The sequence below is a fragment of the Squalius cephalus genome (genome assembly GCF_949319135.1).
Source record: "Squalius cephalus genome assembly, chromosome: 11".
In the NCBI taxonomy this organism is placed as follows: domain Eukaryota; kingdom Metazoa; phylum Chordata; class Actinopteri; order Cypriniformes; family Leuciscidae; genus Squalius; species Squalius cephalus.
The window spans coordinates 21,990,305-22,008,707 of record NC_137132.1 but is presented as its reverse complement, the minus strand read 5'-3'; the positions used below and the strand labels follow the sequence as shown (position 1 = coordinate 22,008,707).

The 18,403-nt window shown below is 37.0% G+C and overlaps 1 protein-coding gene across 5 annotated transcripts in view; it reads right to left on the bottom strand.

Moving 5' to 3' along the window:
* Positions 1 to 18,403, bottom strand: part of frya (furry homolog a) — a 60,463-nt gene that overhangs the window by 21,026 nt on the left and 21,034 nt on the right. For all 5 annotated transcript variants that reach the window (XM_079885492.1, XM_079885494.1, XM_079885495.1 and 2 more), the window contains exons 20-40: positions 18,232 to 18,318; positions 17,631 to 17,890; positions 16,565 to 16,754; positions 16,332 to 16,456; positions 15,517 to 15,574; positions 15,169 to 15,260; positions 14,884 to 15,056; positions 14,162 to 14,322; positions 12,937 to 13,047; positions 11,911 to 12,065; positions 11,278 to 11,377; positions 10,977 to 11,148; positions 9,605 to 9,861; positions 9,371 to 9,517; positions 9,065 to 9,233; positions 7,945 to 8,035; positions 6,587 to 6,669; positions 5,981 to 6,131; positions 3,561 to 3,664; positions 2,833 to 3,015; positions 335 to 536 (exon numbers count right to left, since the gene is read on the bottom strand). In XM_079885492.1, the coding sequence (XP_079741618.1) occupies positions 335 to 536; positions 2,833 to 3,015; positions 3,561 to 3,664; positions 5,981 to 6,131; positions 6,587 to 6,669; positions 7,945 to 8,035; positions 9,065 to 9,233; positions 9,371 to 9,517; positions 9,605 to 9,861; positions 10,977 to 11,148; positions 11,278 to 11,377; positions 11,911 to 12,065; positions 12,937 to 13,047; positions 14,162 to 14,322; positions 14,884 to 15,056; positions 15,169 to 15,260; positions 15,517 to 15,574; positions 16,332 to 16,456; positions 16,565 to 16,754; positions 17,631 to 17,890; positions 18,232 to 18,318 (3,071 nt within the window). The remainder of the gene's footprint in view (positions 1 to 334; positions 537 to 2,832; positions 3,016 to 3,560; positions 3,665 to 5,980; positions 6,132 to 6,586; positions 6,670 to 7,944; positions 8,036 to 9,064; positions 9,234 to 9,370; positions 9,518 to 9,604; positions 9,862 to 10,976; positions 11,149 to 11,277; positions 11,378 to 11,910; positions 12,066 to 12,936; positions 13,048 to 14,161; positions 14,323 to 14,883; positions 15,057 to 15,168; positions 15,261 to 15,516; positions 15,575 to 16,331; positions 16,457 to 16,564; positions 16,755 to 17,630; positions 17,891 to 18,231; positions 18,319 to 18,403) is intronic.

Below are 18,403 nucleotides of genomic sequence, written 5' to 3'. Positions count from 1 at the left end.
TATTTTATTCCTGTGATCAAAGCTGATTTTTCAGCATCATTACTCCAGTCTTCAGTGTAACATGATCCTTCAGAAATCATTCTAATATGCTGATATGGTGCTCAAAGAAACATTTCTTATTATTATCAATGTTGATTTTTTTTTGTGAAACCATGATGCATTTTTTTCAGGATTCTTTGATAAATAGAAAGTTTAAAATAACAGTATTTATTTCAAATAGAAATTGTTTGTAACATTATAAATTATCAATTTAAATACAACAAAAAGTACTGTCCTTGAACGGTAGTGTAAACATCACAACATTGATTTACAAAATAATTCTAGGTTTGTATACCTGGTAGTGAGAAACTCAATGAGTTTGCTGCTCTTCTCATCATCTTCAGTGCTGCTCTCCATTTGCTCCACCTCTTCCTGGGCCAGATGAGGCAGGTTGGAGCTGCTGCCTCCGAGGCTCAGGCTGGACGAGGTAGAGGAGGAACTGAGGCCCGAATCTGGCACTGGAGATGCCTGGCCATTCCGCAGGAAGTCCACACCACCTGAACATCACACGTAGGGAGAGTAAAAAGGTTTGGAACGGAACAAGCTCTGAAGACGAACCTACATTTTAAGTGACTTTAGGCAAGTCAAACAAACGGGGTGATAACATTCCTAAATGAGCCAAATCACAGACATTAAAGAACAATACTTCTATCACTATGCTGTTATGACAGGGGCTGGTGACTGACATCTTATCAGCATCATATTGACTTTGCCTAGACATGCTTTAACAGCATGACAACAGTGAGACCACCCACTGGTGCAAACCAGTCTCCCCTGGGCCCGATAGATGGTCCCTTTGGGGCGAGAAGATACAAATAGTGCATAGGAATGCTCTAATCAGACGTTTAGATGCTCTGTGTACATATAATTGTTTTTGGCCGCACTTCCAGAAGTTTGTTCTTGCACAGATAAGAATTCTCACCCTCCACCCCTCTACAGGATTTCAACATGACCGCACTATGAAAGCTATGTGTCAAATACCAAAGCCAATGTGTAAGTGTTCATGCAAGGAGGGTGTGATAAACAGGATTCATGAAAAGTTGCTAAATTTGTCTTGTTGACAGCACAATTTCACAAAATTTAATACAATGTAGAGCTTTGCAAAGTGCAAAGCATTCATTATTTCAAGGTCTAACAGTTATAATAAATGTAATTGTATATAAAAAATGAATGCAACTGCATAATACTTTCACAGTACTTATTTGAACTTATCCAAGTTGTATGTACCATTTTTGATATATGGCTTTGTTTAGGCCGCTACAGCATATCTTAAACATGATCAATACTTTCCAGGAGTACTTTTTGTATACAAACAACTACATCTTCTGACGGTCACCGTGATTTGCCAAGCAAAACATGTTCCTGGATCAACATATTTTGTTGATCCCGGAACAACATTCCTGTCCAAAAATACTATCCCTACTCCTAAACCTAACCCTACCCATAAGTTATCCCTAAAATAAGATGGAAATCGGGTGAATAACACTGATGTAGAAGCACCTAACTCTGGTTGTAAGCCTGGTTGATTGGAATGTTGATCCAGGAACATGTTGCACTTGGTGAAATCACATTCACTGTCTTCTGACCCCTGGCACTAATATCCATCCAAAATGTAGAATAATTTTTAAAGGGATAGTTCACCCAAAAATGAAAATTATGTCAGTAATTACTCACACTCATGTTGTTCCAACCCCGTAAGGCTTCCGTTCATCTTCGGAACACAAATGAAGATATTTTTGATGAAATCTGAGAGCTGGATCACTCCTCCATAGTCTTCTATGGGATCAAAATTTGCTGGCCGAGAAAAGTTAGTAAAGACATCGTTAAAATAGTCCAAGTGTCTACAGTGGCTCAACCATAAGTTTATCAAGTGATGAGAATACTTTTTGTGTGCAAAAAACAACAAAAATAACGACTTTATTCAACTATTCATTTTGAGTTCACGTAGTGTAACAGCGCAGCGCTTCTGGGTTGTACGTCACCACGTAGGCTCACTATTGGCCGACGCTGGTCATGTGTGTGATGCGTGTGACGTACAAAACAGAAGCGCTGCGCTGTTACACTACGTGAATTCATTCAGGCCTACACAGACGAAAATGAATAGTTGAATAAAAGTCGTTATTTTTGTTGTTTTTTGCGCACAAAAAGTATTCTCGTCGCTTGATAAACTTATGGTTGAGCCACTGTAGACACTTGGACTATTTTAACGATGTCTTTACTAACTTTTCTGAGCCGGCAAGTTTCGATCCCATAGAAGACTATGGAGGAGTTATCCAGCTCTCAGATTTCATCAGAAATATCTTCATTTGTGTTCTGAGTAATTACTGACAGAATTTTAATTTTTGGGTGAACTAACCCTTTAACACATTTTACAAAATGTAAGCCTCTGTGTTGTAATGCACACGCTGATTTTGATAAAGTAATGGTAAGAATAACTTTTATAATGTTACTGATACTTTAAAATGAATATGCCAAGGATTTAAATCAATCTTAAAACATATTTTTTTATATATTACAAAATGTAACGTTATGTTTTTTATTTAATGTAATGTTTTTTATTTTATTTATTAATAATATATTTATATGATTTATTTTTAACCTGGTTTTATCCTTGGTTGGCACTGGCATTAAAACTTTGAGTACCACAAGGAAATAAATAAATAAATAAATTCAAAGCAATATATTTTTTGTTCAATAAATGACCATACAATCCTGATGTATGAAATATAATATATAAAAACAAACATTTAAAAAAAAAAATTCCTGACATATTTTGAATGTTAAGTCTACTACCTGTGTAGAACTCGGGCTGGTAGATGGGTTTGAAGGTCAGGCTCTTGTTGCTGTTGGCATCTCGGGTGTTTAGCAGAACGGAGGCAATGAGGCTGAAATTGTTGTTGCAAGATAACGTGATGAGAAGGTGCAAGACGAGCCTCTTACAGTGTTCAAACACCTCTGGGCGGTAGTGGTCCATACCTAAAAAAAAGAGCCAAGGTTTACAGTACTTGCATTCATTCATTGTTGTTTAGGGCCATTTGGGGGTTGTGGGTTAAGTGGGAATATCTAGTACTAGAATTTAGTTTTTGTTTATTTTTATTTATTTGGGTTTTTCTTTTTTAGTCTGTCAACAACTAAATGTTATTTTGAATTGAAATTATTAATGTTCTCAATACACCGGGATACAAATATTTCACATACTGTACTTCTAAAAAAGATAAGCTTGTTCCATCCTACATGCGACTGCTTTCACTGACAACATTGTTCTCATAGCAGGCCACATAGTTATAGTCATAAGACACATTCAGAGATGTAATGGTTCAGATGAGATTAGATTTTTTTTTAAAAAGAGATGACAAAAGCAAATCCATTTTGAAAAAAAAAAATACCATGTACTACAGTAAAAGCAGTAATTTCCATCTGAGCACACCTGACTCTTGCATTGCAGCCTTAATCTAGAGGGTCTAATCCCTGATAAAATGTCCCGCATTGTGATGAGAACAGAACACAGAGGCTCTACTGACCCAGGAAACAGGCATGGAGCAGTAGAGGGAGGTGTAGGGCCCAGTCCTCCTTCACGCTGTGATCCACCACCAGCTCCGTCATGAAGATCACTGCTATGTTACACCTGAACCAAACAAAACACACTGCTCTTTCAGTACGTGAACAAAAAAACACATACCAGCAATGACCTTTCAAAAAGAACAGAACATATTCACAGCTGTGACTGAGTGACAACAAAAATTCTTAAAGTCCAACTGAAATCAAAATTGACCCTATTTACTTTGTTAGCGCATATTACTAGTTTTGTGGTGAACAATTAATCCATGCAAGTTAATACACAGAAAAAAATTGTTTGCCGTCGTAATCTTTAATCAAAGTCTGAAAAGTTACTTCCGGTCTGGAATGGCGTTCCTTCTCTGATGATGTAGGTTTGACGGCTTGGTTTGGGAAACGTTTAACCACTCCCCTCAAACCGTTAGTCTGCTATGAGCGAGAGATTGAGAGGAGGAGCGCTAGAGTAAAACCCTGCCCTCTGTTCAATATTCCGTTTCACTGGGAAATACGTCACAACACTGGAGAAAAGTCATTTGCAACTTTAAAGGAACTATGTTGGTTTTGTCATTACAGTGACGATGGCCATTGTTATCATAGTTCCTAAGTAGACATTGGTAATGTGTTATCGCAGGGTTTTTTCGGGTCAGAGGGGCTCTGGCGACAGCACTGCAGCTTCTGATCATCAATTTTCCATCTGTCTGATAATTGCAGAGTGATATGCTTTAAGATTCCAGGATTATATAATCTACGGGACTGATAAGAATTGTGTTTGATGAGAGATTAAATCAAACCGAGTCAAGTTACAGTGCTTTAAATGCCAGTGTGTAATTCTAGACTGGGTGACTGACTAGACGTTAACAGTGAATCTAAATCTGAATAAAAGGTTGTTACATAATATGAAGAAGTAGAGAGTATCGAGCTATTTTTGTAACTTAATGACTGCTTTAACGTAAATAAATAAATAATAAAAATGCAACTATCACTGACTGTCTATCACTTACGATAGAAATCTATGGCTGGAAATTTTAAAGTGTAGAAATATTACGATCATATTTTTGTTAAAGCATTTTTATAAATTCTTCAATAACATATTTGATATTTGTTATAAATTTGACATAATATGACATTGTCTGGCTGAAGTGGAATTACTTCTCTAGATAACATTTCCAGTGGGTGACATTTGCTTCAGGTATCCATGTAACGTAATTTCCTGGTATATTTGTGCAGGTGTAACGGTCACCAGCTGGAGTGCCCTTGAGAGCCACCAGAGGGCACTCCACATCAGAATAATACAGAAAACTACATCTCCCATAATTCTCTGCCTGGATTTATCAGCGCTCATTGTTTTCAGCTATGTCTCTCCCGTCTCCTGGTTTTCTTGATTCTCGGCCTGTCCCCTCAGATTTCTCTCTTTGCCTCAGCCCTTATCTGTTATTGTTTGGATTGTTTGTTTGTGTATGACCCTTGCCTGGATTTGGATTACGATTGTGGATAACCCTTAGCCTGACATCGTCATAATCAGATTCTAGTCAGAATATGAGTCTGATACTGCTCCATTGGGCTGTGATTATGAGGTGTGTTTCAACCGAAAATGCCTCTGCACTCAATTGGACAGACCTGCAACCAATCAGAGCAATGGAGTAAGTGATGTATGTTCTTCATTCATCTTTCCGATTGACAAATGCCTTGATCGTGGTTCTCTGTTCCTCTTTTAAAATGAATGCACTGTCGATATCTTCTATAACAGACGCGATGGCGGAATCTACACATCTCAATTCTCCAGCGGCAGTCATCTTTGTGGTAAACGAATTCAACCCAGGCGCTCTTTGGTGACGTGGATGATTACGTTACTGTTGGTCATCTGTCCATCATCATATAAAGCCCGCCCTGACAATTTGATTGGTCCGAACAGCTCTGGATCGAGCATAGTTGCTCCACAACAGATCAAGTCCAGACCGAACTTCCCGACCTCAAATGTTGTGGGTGGGGCTAAGTTCGGCTGGCATCCAGGCTAGATAACCCTTTAAATAAATACTGCATTTGGATCCTCAACCTTCGTGTCTCAGAGCAGTTTGTGACAGCAGGTTTACCAGATGTAGCCTACATGGTCACAGCATGAATTGAAAGCTTTGTTATAACTAGTGTTAATGTAGATGGTGAAATCTATGACATTTTCATTGGTGACCTTTTTTTTTTTTTTCATGAAGATGACAATGTCATTAAACGATAACTGTGACTACATAACTTATTTTCACAGACATTTCTCCTTCAGTAACAAGTATAAAGTTTATGAGTTATGGTTAAGCTTTCAAGATATACTGCTAAGATAAACTGCTTAAAAATGATAATAAAAAAAAAAAAGTATAAAATACTCTGGAAGCTTAACCTGTGGAGGGGTCCTCGTGGAGTGACGGTTTCGGGTAGATAATCGACCAGCGGTGCCCAACAGCCTCCATTAACTGGCATGGGAAGAGGAAGCGGCTGATTGGTTTCCAGCACACTTATAAGCCACATGGCATATGGTGGGAGCGGCTCACCTACAGACAAAGCAAAAAGAGACAAACACGCCATGCTTGACAGGTATGCCTTTCATCTGTGAGACTTGTAATAAAACAGGATTTTACCCTTGAAGCATGAGTGGTATGTAGACAGACAAACTCCACAACTGTCATCCATCATGCCTAATGCAATCACGCTCAAAAACCATTAAGCTTAAGCTATCTTAAGCTGAAATGTATTACCTGAGCCGGCTATCAGAAATATCTCAAATTCAAGAAAGAAATGAGATGGTCTTCACTAAAAGTTTTTTAATAATATTTAACACCCTTGGGCCAGAACTGTCTTGACATCTATGGCCAAAGGGGAAGCATCACAATTTAGACTTCAAGAAATTGAACTTGACATTGCTCAGAAGCTCCTCCATTGTATACAATAAATATCAATCATTCCTGAACTGTTTTAGTCCCTCTGTAGGGTTATGAACTTCACTCACTCTTTTCCTCGTCGTAGGAACCTCCAGAACTGCTGCTGTACCGAGACTCCAGGCGGTTATGTGCTCGTAAGATGTTGCTCAGCCTTTGGTGGACAGAAATGCATATGTATATGATGTATATTGTATGATGCAGTTGCAGAATCAAATTTAAACATGCTAAATCATTTTGTTATTGATCAAGGCAGTTAACTTTAGGTTGCTCCAGGGGAAATGTATGGCAAGTCTCTTTAGATAAAGGTATCTATGGAAGCTTGTTTCCGCCACAAAATAAAACATTTTAAAAGATAATTGCGACTTTTTATCTCACAATTGCGAGTTTAACGCAATTCTGACTTTATAACACGCAATTGCAAGTTTATATCTCGCAATTCTGACTTTATAACACGCAATTGCGACTATTTCAGGCAATTCTGACTTTATATCTCGCAATTCTGAGAAATAAAGTCAGAATTGCGAGATATAAAGTCAGAATTGCGTGAAATAAAGTCGCAATTGCGTGTTATAAAGTCAGAATTGCGAGATACAAAGTCAGAATTGCGTGAAATAAAGTCGCAATTGCGTGTTATAAAGTCAGAATTGCGAGATATAAACTTGCAATTGCGTGTTATAAAGTCAGAATTGCGTGTTATAAAGTCGGAATTCTGACTTTTTTTCTCGCAATTGCGACTTTATATCACGCAGTTCTAACTTTATAACACATAATTGCGAGTTTATATCTCGCAATTCTGACATCTTTTCTCAGAATTGTGAGATATAAACTCACAATTGTGAGATATAAAGTCCAATTCTAAGGAAAAAAAAGATGGATTTTTTTAATTATTTTTTTTACCTCAGAATAGTTTTTATCTCACAATTCTGACTTTATAACACGCAATTGCGACTTTATATCATGCAATTCTGACTTTATATCTCGCAATTGCGACTTTATTTCTCAGAATTGCGACTTTATATCTCCCAATTGCGACTTTATTTCTCAGAATTGCGACTTTATATCTCGCAATTGCGACTTTATTTCTCAGAATTGCGACTTCATATCTCGCAATTGCGACTTTATTTCTCAGAATTGCGACTTTATATCTCGCAATTGCGACTTTATTTCTCAGAATTGCGACTTTATTTCTCACAATTCTGACTTCATATCTCGCAATTGTGAGAAAAAAAGTCAGAATTGTGAGATAAAAAGTCGCAATTATTATTATTTATTTATTATTCAGTGGCAGAAACAAGCTTCCATAGGTATCAGCTTCAAGCTTATGTTGGTAATGCTCATTGTGGGTTTAACCTCAAACTATCATTAAACATGAACAGGGAAAAGAGTCTTATGCATATATGTAAATTGTGTGGTTTGTGGGACATACCTGTCATCACATTCCTTTGTGATTGGCGAGTTATCAGTGTCAGGGATGTTTTCCTGGCCACACACTAATGTTTTGCTACTGGAAGGTGGACCTTTAGAGACATATTTATTAATACAGCTTGTGTCATGTGATATACAGTATATGATCAACACATGATCACTATTTCACCTTCATTTTGCTTTTTGCTGTTTTGCCTTGACAGACATATACAATTCAGTTATATTCAGAATACAGTATTGTTCAAAAGTTTGGGGTTGATAAGATTTTGTAATGTTTTTGAAAGAAGTCTCTTATTCTCACCAAGGCTGCAATTATTTGATTAAACATATCGTAATACAGTAATATTGAAAATTATTACAATTTTAAAAAATGTTAAATTATTCCTGTGATGTCAGCAGTCTTCAGTGTCACATGATGCTTCAGAAATCATTTTAATATTCTGATTTGGTGCACAAGTAAGATTTCTTATTAAAGGGATACTCTACTTTTTTTGGAAATAGGCTCATTTTACAACTCCCCCAGAGTTAAACAGTTGAGTTTTACCGTTTTCGAATCCATTCAGCCGAGTTTCTGATATTTAGAAGAATATCAGTAACCAGACAGTTTCTGGTCTCATTGACTTCCATAGTAGGAAAAAAAATATACTATGGAAGTCAATGAGACCAGAAACTGTCTGGTTACTGATATTCTTCTAAATATCAGAAACTCGGCTGAATGGATTCGAAAACGGTAAAACTCAACTGTTTAACTCTGGGGGAGTTGTAAAATGAGCCTATTTCCAAAAAAAGTGGAGTATCCCTTTAACATCATTGTTGAAAACAGTTGTGCTGTTTAATATTTTTGTGAAAACTGTGATACACTTTTTTCAGGATTCTTTGATGAATTCTTTGAAAGAACAGCATTTATTTGAAATAGAAACATTTTGAGACGTTATAAATGTCTTTACTGTCACGTTTGATCAATTTAATCCATCTTTTCTTTTCAGAATAAAAGTATTACTTGCTTTAAAAAGCAACAACCTTACTGGACCCAAACTTTTGAACAGTAGTGTATATACACACAAATTCTCTTTATGGTGAGTGACATATTGTAGATGATTGTAATCATCTACCATGCATACCGGAAGTGGTGGTGGTAATTTTGCTTGTGGCTGAAAAGCGGTAAAACGGAGGATTGTCACAGTGCACCACAACAGGGTTCACAGGATCTGTCTGCTGAAGTTCATAAAGCAGCTCCTCCATGGTTTGAATGGTGTTGTTGCGACACAGATAGATCACCACCTTCTTAATCTGAGTATAAACAGAGGACAGTCCACATACTCAAACTTGACAACCTAGCTTCCATTCTTTAATCAAATGACCAGCGTTATCAATAAAATCTTGACATCAAACCAAAATATAATGAAATAAATAAATGTAGCACTTACGTGGGGCAGGAGAGAGGTGTCGCTGCTGACTCCACATAAGCTGATGAGGAATTGCAGGGTGGTCCGCAGGTTATTTGACCACCGTTCATTACTGACGAGAGCGTTCCAAGCATTCTCCATTTCTGCACCTGGGACATCATCACCATACTAGCACACACAGAGACACACAACTCAACATGCTGTTGTTTTTTTTAGTTTAGCAAAGGCTAAAGTAACAGGGATTCACTGACATACCTTTGCAGTCATGAACATGAGGTTGTTTAGGACCAGAGAAGAGGCCTGCATTGACCCCCAGCCTGTGCCACGGAGCAGATGAGGTGCTGAGGTGTTGTGAGCGTATCCCTTCCTGTTGTCCCCAGGGCTGTTCGAACTCGAGACTGTGGGCAGCAGACCTCCATCCACCAGCTCAATGTTACTGAGCCAAGGGAGCAGGTAGGTCAGCATTACCTGACGCCCGTTTGGATGAGTGCTGGGAAACCTCTGACTCACCTCTAGAGGGAGAGATACAAAAAGATAGAGCTTCATAAATACATATTCATAGATATTAATGGTGTTTCTACATGTTTGGGTAAATTTGCTGTTGACTAAAGGAATATTCCAGGTTAAATGCACTTTAATGTTCAGAAAGGAAAAATGTGTTTAAATGGAAAAAAACAATAATTTACTTACAGTGGTGCAACTGTACTGGAGAGGTAAATGTGCAGAAATATGATGACTTTCTGTTAAAGTACTTTGATGAATTCTTCACTAACAAATATTTGATAGTTGTTAAAATGTGTGTGAAATATTAAATAAAATATATTATATAAGTCGTACGGTTGAGGTGGAATTACTTTTCTAGGTGGGGAAGTTTGCTCCAGGTATTCATGTACCGGTACAATATTTTACAGATAATATTTTTTTTAATAATATTTAACAATATTTCATTTCCTGGTATCTTTCTGCAGGTTTGGCAGATTAACATGGTCACAAAGATTATAACTTTACACATTTCTCCTTCAGTAACAAGTATAATGTTTTTTAGAAATATATTTTAGTGACAACTGCATATTTTAAATGGAAATTATTCAAAATTATTTTCTATGATAATCGACAGCATGCCACAGGAGTTGTTATCGTTAACTAAAACTAAAACTATTCAAAATAATTTTTATTAATTTAAATAAATATGAAATAAAATAGATGAAAAACTTATACTTAAACGAAAACTAGATTGTTGCCTTGGCAAGTAACTAAAATAGAATAAGTTTAAGTTAAAGTACTAAAATTACTAAGTAAAACTGAAATAAAAATGAATTAAAGATATAAAAAAAATGACAACAGCACAAAACTAAATTAATAAAACTTGAACTAGAAATAAAATCAAAACATTTAAAACAGTTCATTTAAAATACTATAGTAGTATAGTATAGTATTCGTTTAAATACTATATAAATTATATTAAAATAACACTGTGCCACAGATGCTGTCGATAGAGCTTAAGCTGTATTTAAACCATAAAGAATTCCTTTAAGATCACATTTTGCAGTTGAAAGTTTATGGTTTTAAGGGTTTTCAGCTATAAGAGAGTGTCATTAACAGCCATCTTTGTCCTTCCATTTAGTACCTGAGAAAAGGGGCAGGGTAAGTTCAGGGTACATCCTGGCAAGTTGCTTAGAAAGCTGGGTAACAGAGAGACTGTAGAGGGGAGGAAGAGGCCCGTGTGTCCCATACAGGATAGCACCACTTTTCTGTTCCACAATCCTCTTAGAATACACAGACAGCTTGGCCTCCAGAATCTATTTAACCAGAAAACACAGACACACACACAAAAGCATATAAACAGCACACACATACACACACCATTTAATCCAGGACACTTTCTATTATTGCAACACTTCTTTGACAGAGAATGTTCTCTTTCTGACCTGCATTAATTGCATAGCGATCTCGTAGATCTCCCTGTTGGTGTCGGACGCTTTGAAGAGAACAAGGTTCAGCAGAGTCACGATATCACTGGAGTAGTTTCTATGAAGGAAAACAAAAAGTATCACCTACATAAAAACAACTTAGATTGGTTTTGCTAAATATGTTAATGAGGGGCTACATTCCAAAGATGCGTCTAGTCTTGACACTCAATTTTTAAACAAATCATCATGAGAAAGAACGCAAGCAAATGCCACCAAAGCTCTATTGAATAGTGCTTTTATCTGGTGTGGAAAATCTGGCAAAAAGAAAACATTTGAAGGAACCAAACTTTATTCTTGAGCAGCAAATCATCATTTTAGAAGGATTTTCTGGAGTCTGAAAATTCAGCTTTGCATCACAGCAATAAATTACATTTTAAAATACATTAAGCTAGAAAAAAACCTTAAATTTAAATTGCAATATTATTTCACAATATTATTATTTTGCTGTGTTTTTGATCAAATAAACACAGCCTTGGTGAGCAGAAGATTCTTTTTCAAAAACCTTTAATAAATAATCTTAACGACCTCAAACTTTTGAACGGTTTAATGTGCATTAAACTGAAAAAAATCAATATTAGCATAATAGCATACCTGCTACCACAGACAGTGGCAATGGCTTTGAAGCAACCAGAGGCCAGCTGGCAGGAGCCGGTGTAACATCGGTCCACGGCCCAGTTAAACAAATTCGCCTGGTCTGGGTTAAGTTCCAGCAGAAGAACCACCACCTCACAGCCCAGCTGATGCACCTGAGGAGGATCCGATCAGAGGATCACATTTGTTATCTACTGAAGTGATTGGTGATTATATATATATATACCACGAATTTCACGATTAATATTATGCATGAAATTGCATGAATAATAATCACATTTAGTCACCAAGTTCACTGTTTCTAATGATACACACAACTATTCAAAAGTTTGGGGTCAGAAAAGTGACAGTGAATACATTTATGTATGTTACAAAAGATTTTTATTTCAAATAAATGCTGTTCCTTTGCACTTTCTATTTATCAAAGAATCCTGAATAAAATATATAATGGTTTCCACAAAAATATTAAGCAGCAAAGCTGTTTTTAACATTGATAAGAATTGATAAGAAATGTTTCTTAAGCATTAAATAAGCATATCAGAATGATTTCTGTAGGATCAATAGAGTAATAATTACTACTGAAAAAATGGTGAAAAGTTTTGCCATAACAGGAATAAAATATACTTTAAAATATATTAAAATAGAGAACAGTTATTTTAAATTGTAATAATATTTCACAATATTACAGTTTTGATCAAATAAATGAACACTTCTTTCAAAAACATTTAAAAAATCTTTTTGACCCCAAACTTTTGAACGGTAGTGTACCGTCTTGTTCAAACACAAAAATGTCAGAGCTCAAAGCCAGACTTTCACTTTTGCAGAACAATGAAAACAAAACAATGCTCATTCACAAGCTGGGAAAGAGAGACACATCAGTGGCTTATCTTATGAAAAGTCCCTCAGGAAATTTGCACTGGGTCAAAAGGCACAAATCATTTTAAAGATGGTTGTGTTGGTATAGCGCCATCAACACCAAAGCAGCGAGTGAGAACGTATGTGGGTCATGAGTGTTTGGCTGCATACCCGTAGATCCTGACAGGCAAGGATGTTATCCAGCCACTTATAGAGGTAGCCATCAGGAGAGAGCCCTACGTTGTCGAACACAGGGCCACAACAAAGCACAGTCGACATGGCCTATGAAAAGAAGAAAAAACAACAACATTCTTTCACGCAAAGCTTTCATGAAAAACTTGGAATTTCCTGTTTTGAGGAAATCACGTCCTATCGTGTCTAACAGGACAAAAAAAAAAAACCTTCAAAGAAACAGGGAAGAGGCTCACAGGGCTCATATCATGTTCTGGATGTTTGTATGTTTTAATGACGCCAGGGTCTTGAAATTACAAACCTTTTACAACTGCTACAACATTATATATGATCGTCTTACAACACCTGCCTTTCCATTATGGGGAAGGGGTTTACGGCAAAACAAGAAGCTACACATACACACAAACAATGTAGCTTTAGAGGTGGGTGTAATTTTTCCAGATATCCTAACCTGTTACCTGAAAAACCTGACGTGAACTATATGTTTACACGTCGTCAATCTGCACAGAGTCGACATTATGTGAACAAGGTTTCCACAGACAAAACAGAGCACACATGCACTGTCATCACAAATGGACTCGTTCGTCACTTAATGGAACGTCTTTTGTCTCTTCGGCATGTGTCTACATTGAGGTCTTGCACTGTAAATGACTACATCACATACTAGGCTATAAGTAGACCTCTAGAGATAACATTAGTGGTGTATATGTCTGTGGTCTGAATTAGCAACACAAGCAATGTTTTAAATTAGAGCCATGGTTAAACATCATCCCGCTCCATTGCTTTTACATGCAGATTTTTCCAAACAAACATTCATGTAAAAATATGTATTTTTTATTATTTAAAAGTATTATTATTATTATTATTATTTATGATGTTCCTTTTTTAATTAAATTTTTAATCTATATATATATATATAACAATTATTTTGAATTTCATTTTATAATATTTCAAAATATTACTGTATTTTTGATCAAATAAATGCAGCCTTGATGAGCATACGAGAATTTCCAAAAATGACCCTAAACCTTTGACCGGTAATCTTTTGAATAATATTGATATTAATATTTAATATTATTTATGAATAATGTACTTTTTTTAACCCATCTAAAAAAAAATACTGTGCAATGGACATTGAGACGACATACAAATGGTTATCAAAATAATGTAAAATTATTCATTATATCAGCGTAGTCTGTACTACCTTAAGAGCACAATACTGGTATCGAGTAATCTGATGGTTCCGGTCACTATAGCGATCCAGGGGTGTGAACATTATGCTGAAAGGCCCAGCCCATTGGCTGAAAAGGATGAAGAGATGGTGTCGAAGGCTTTGCTGAGGGAAGAGGAAACGCCGATGATGCACTATGATACAAATAAAATAAAAAGATAAAAAGAGGGATTAGATCTCAAAAGGAGGGAACATTTGAAAAAAAAAAAAAAACTCTATGACTAAGAAATTTTAAACAATTAAAAAAAAAAATGGTTTTAGTTTAGCCTTTTCAAGGAGAATAGGGAAATGGCTGGCCATTGTACAACTCTTTTCATTTGCCCATGAAGTGGCTCTCCGTCTAATCTACTGCTATTTTGGGCAGTGCCTCCACTAGGGAGTCTAAATCAAGTCTAACGTCAGGAATACACCGTCACCTAGCAATGAATTCCATTTCCTAAACAAAGAAAATGTGGAGCACTTCCCAGAGCGAGATATAGCTTCAAGTCCACCAGTATGATGTCATTACTTAATGTGGTGAATAAATATTTTAAGTAGGAAGAACAACATTATGACTATTTATGAATTAAAATGTGCACTGATAAATTGAGCACAAACAGGAATGTGTATTAAGAAATTTAATGGGCTAAATTTTGATTTCCTGTTGACATTAATTGTATGTTGAGTTTGTGAGATATCTTTTGCTTCCTCTTCACCTGGGACACACTGTATGAGGTTGGCCACCATGGCGCTGAAGTGAGCTCGAATGTCTTTAAGAATCTCCACGTCTTTGTCATTCTCAGCTTCCAGAAGCATCCGGGTCAGGTCCACATACTCAAGAAAGAGAGCGCCCAGGGCCAGCGTATCGCGTTCCAGCGCTCCATTAGTGCTGAGAGACAGGGAGGCGGGGATCATTTCATGTTTTATAGCCTGCGAGTTCATAATGAGACGCAATGAAGGAGTCCAGAGAACAGAATCCATAATAATAAGTTCCTTCTCACCTGTCACTGATGACACCGGCATCCGCCAGCAGCTCAAAGATCCTGAGGAGCTGGAGTCTCAGCAGATCTCTTCTCTCTCTACGTTTTTTATTCTAGCAGACACATTACTAGAACAATTACTTTACTATAAAAACTTTCAAGAATTTTTGTAGTTAATCCAAATTTTCATTTTGACATTTTAAGGTTTTCCATGATCGTAGGAACCCTGAACTGAGGTCATTTTTTGCACTTTTTTGTTTTGCAAAATCAGTCATGTATGCATGGCTTGAGCGGGCCATTTACAATACAGCAAGTTATGGCACATACCAGCTGATCTGACTAAACAATATAACAAATTATATAACTGACCTCAGGTCTTCTTTCCAAAGCTTCCTTCATCAAAGGATGCAGTTCCTCAATCAGCTCTCTGTACGAGACATAACAAATATGAAATCAATAAGACTAAGGAAGAATCAATAATGTGCTTCTAGGGTTTATAGAGCAGTAATTGCTCCATTTCCCGAAAATACTTTTAAGATTCCAAGAATTGAAATAAGCAGACATAACTAATGTAATATGACATCTGATCACTGCTTTGGAACAATTTATAGTTTTATGGATGATCTCAAAATTGTGTTGTGAAAATCAAGTGAAAATGAAAAAAAAGAAAGCTTTTTTTAAACATTTGCTTATGAATAATAATAATAAAAAAATGTACCAGCACAATTCTAATTACACCGAAAACTGAACATTGTTCTTTGACTGACTTTTGGCCATTCATGGTGAAATTATATGCATACAGTGTTTGTGCATCGCCTTATCAAAGTCAAAGAATTCAAAAACCTGACAAGCACACAACTGAGGTATGACTAGAATGTGAACATCAGATTTATGCTGCTCTTCACATCTTATCTTTAAAAGTCTTACACTGAACTTACATGACGCATTAAAACAGATTATTTAAACATTAAAACACTGTATGTTGTGATATAAAATAATCAAAAATGACAATGAGTGGACTTCAACCTGGTTGCATAATCTCATGGCACTATGAGAAAGTGGCGTCTTGTAGGAACTTGAGTCATCTAAATATCTACAATGGTTTCGGATTTCACCAAATGTGAGAAAACAGTTCAGTTATGTCATCAGAGATCTTAAATATTTATATATGTGCAACATAGTACCTGAAAACCAGTGAATTTGTGCGGCCAAATCCAAGCACCAAAGATTCTGTGATCTCAATGCTTTCTGACCGCATCAGTGGGACCAACTGCTTCAGCAGCCAGGCCACAGACGGGGTGCCCAGGATCTAATGAACAAAACGTAAATCAGTGATTCCATCCAGTTATTAAATGACTGACTGGGGCGTTTGACTGTAGACATGACTGGTGCGTGATGCTACAGAGGCCCCACCCACCTTGTTGTCATAGCTGTTGTTGTTGTCTGTACTGGGAGTGATGATCTCAGGGGTGGAAGCCCGAAGATGACCCGAGCTCATGATGCTGGGTTTGGCCACACCGAAACACAGAATCAGATAGTTTCTCCACAGAGGCGCAAAGGTGTCAGCTGAACCAGCCGAGCTTGTCTTCTTGGCATTAACTGGGTTGCTAAAAGATGAAGGAATTCAAATGAATGAACTGACTGATGTAAAAAAAAAAAAAAGCAAATTAAAACTAGTTATTTGTTGAACAAATTAACTCCCGTTAAAACTTCAAATATAATTATACTACTGTTCAAAATTTGGGGTCGGTACGATTTTTTTTTATGTTTTTGAAAGAAGTCTCGCCAAGGCTGCATTTATTCGATCAAAAAAGACAGTAAAACAGTAATATTGTGAAATACTATAACAATTTTAAACACAGTAACTGTTTTCTATTTTAATATAATATTTTAAAATGTAACTTATTCCTGTTATGGCAAAGCTGAATTTTCAACATCATTACTCAAGTCTTCAGTGTCACATGATCCTACAGAAATCATTCTGATATGCTGATCTGCAGCTCAAGAAACATTTATTATTATTATTATCAATGTTAAAGCAACAGTTGTGCTGCTTAATATTTTTGTGGAAACCCTGATACATTTTTAAGGATTATTTGATCAATTAAAATTAATTGTGTTGAGTTAACATGTATAATGAATGTAATGTATAAAAAAAAAAAAAAAAAAGAGTAGTAGAGTAGAAGAGTAACTAAAATAGTACTGTACAGAGTCTGCTATCAGGGGCAGAACCATTTAAACAAGTGCAGCAACATAATAAAAAGTGGCTATGGGAGGCCATTAAGAGCTTAAACTTAAAGATAGAGATAGCGTTAATGCTTAAAACCCTCCTGCACTTTGAGGTTTAAGCCTGGTCAACTAGATTTAAATGCTTACATAACCTATTAGACTGTCACAATAGTTAAAGCTACAATGCAGACCAATCAACAGAGTGACCTCTCAATGATAAATAGATGTAGGTCAAATGGACATTCATCCCTCACCTGGGCTCAAGTAAAGGCATGAGGAGCTGCAGGCGGGTGAAGGCGTAGGGCCAGGCGTAACTGAGCGCAGTGGGACAGTGCTTGGGTAGGTACTCCTGTCTCAGAAGGCTGAAGAGGCACAGAGCCCAGGGTTCCTTCAGTGACTGTGCCAAGATCCACACACGAGACGGGCTCCGCACGTCATAGTGGCTGCCGAGCAAAGATCCGTTCCACTCCACCAGCCACTGCAAGTCTGCCTGCTGCCCGGCGGCGAGAGACGCCTGTGGGGAAGAGGAAGGGGAGAGATTATAGTGGCAACTAGGGAGCTCAAGATTTTGGGGATTTTTGGAGGGTATTGATGTTACAGACAAAACAAAAAATGGATTTACACTAAATTTAGCTCTTAAACGTGCCAGTTTAATACTGGCGTCTGGTATCTATGTGATTCTGAATTTACACAAATCATTGTTTGTCTAAGTCCCACCACCTAATAAACTAAACTCCAAGCTCAGAGAAGTAAAACAGACTTTCGTATAAACTCAGAACAGAAGACACTTTGTAGATGTCCTCTGAGACTCGCCTGTGAGCGAAACCGCAAAGGACCGAACACAGAGGCACTCACCGAGTCAGCCACCGCCACGTGGGCAAAGCTCTCGAGCACCACTGGGCTCAGCTGGTCCAGTACATCTATCATGGGCCTTTCATCTTCCTGTGTAGACCATATTCAACCATAAAATGAGCGGATGTATAATCAAAGGCCTATATCTGATCAAGTCAGGCTCCAAGCGGCTCTT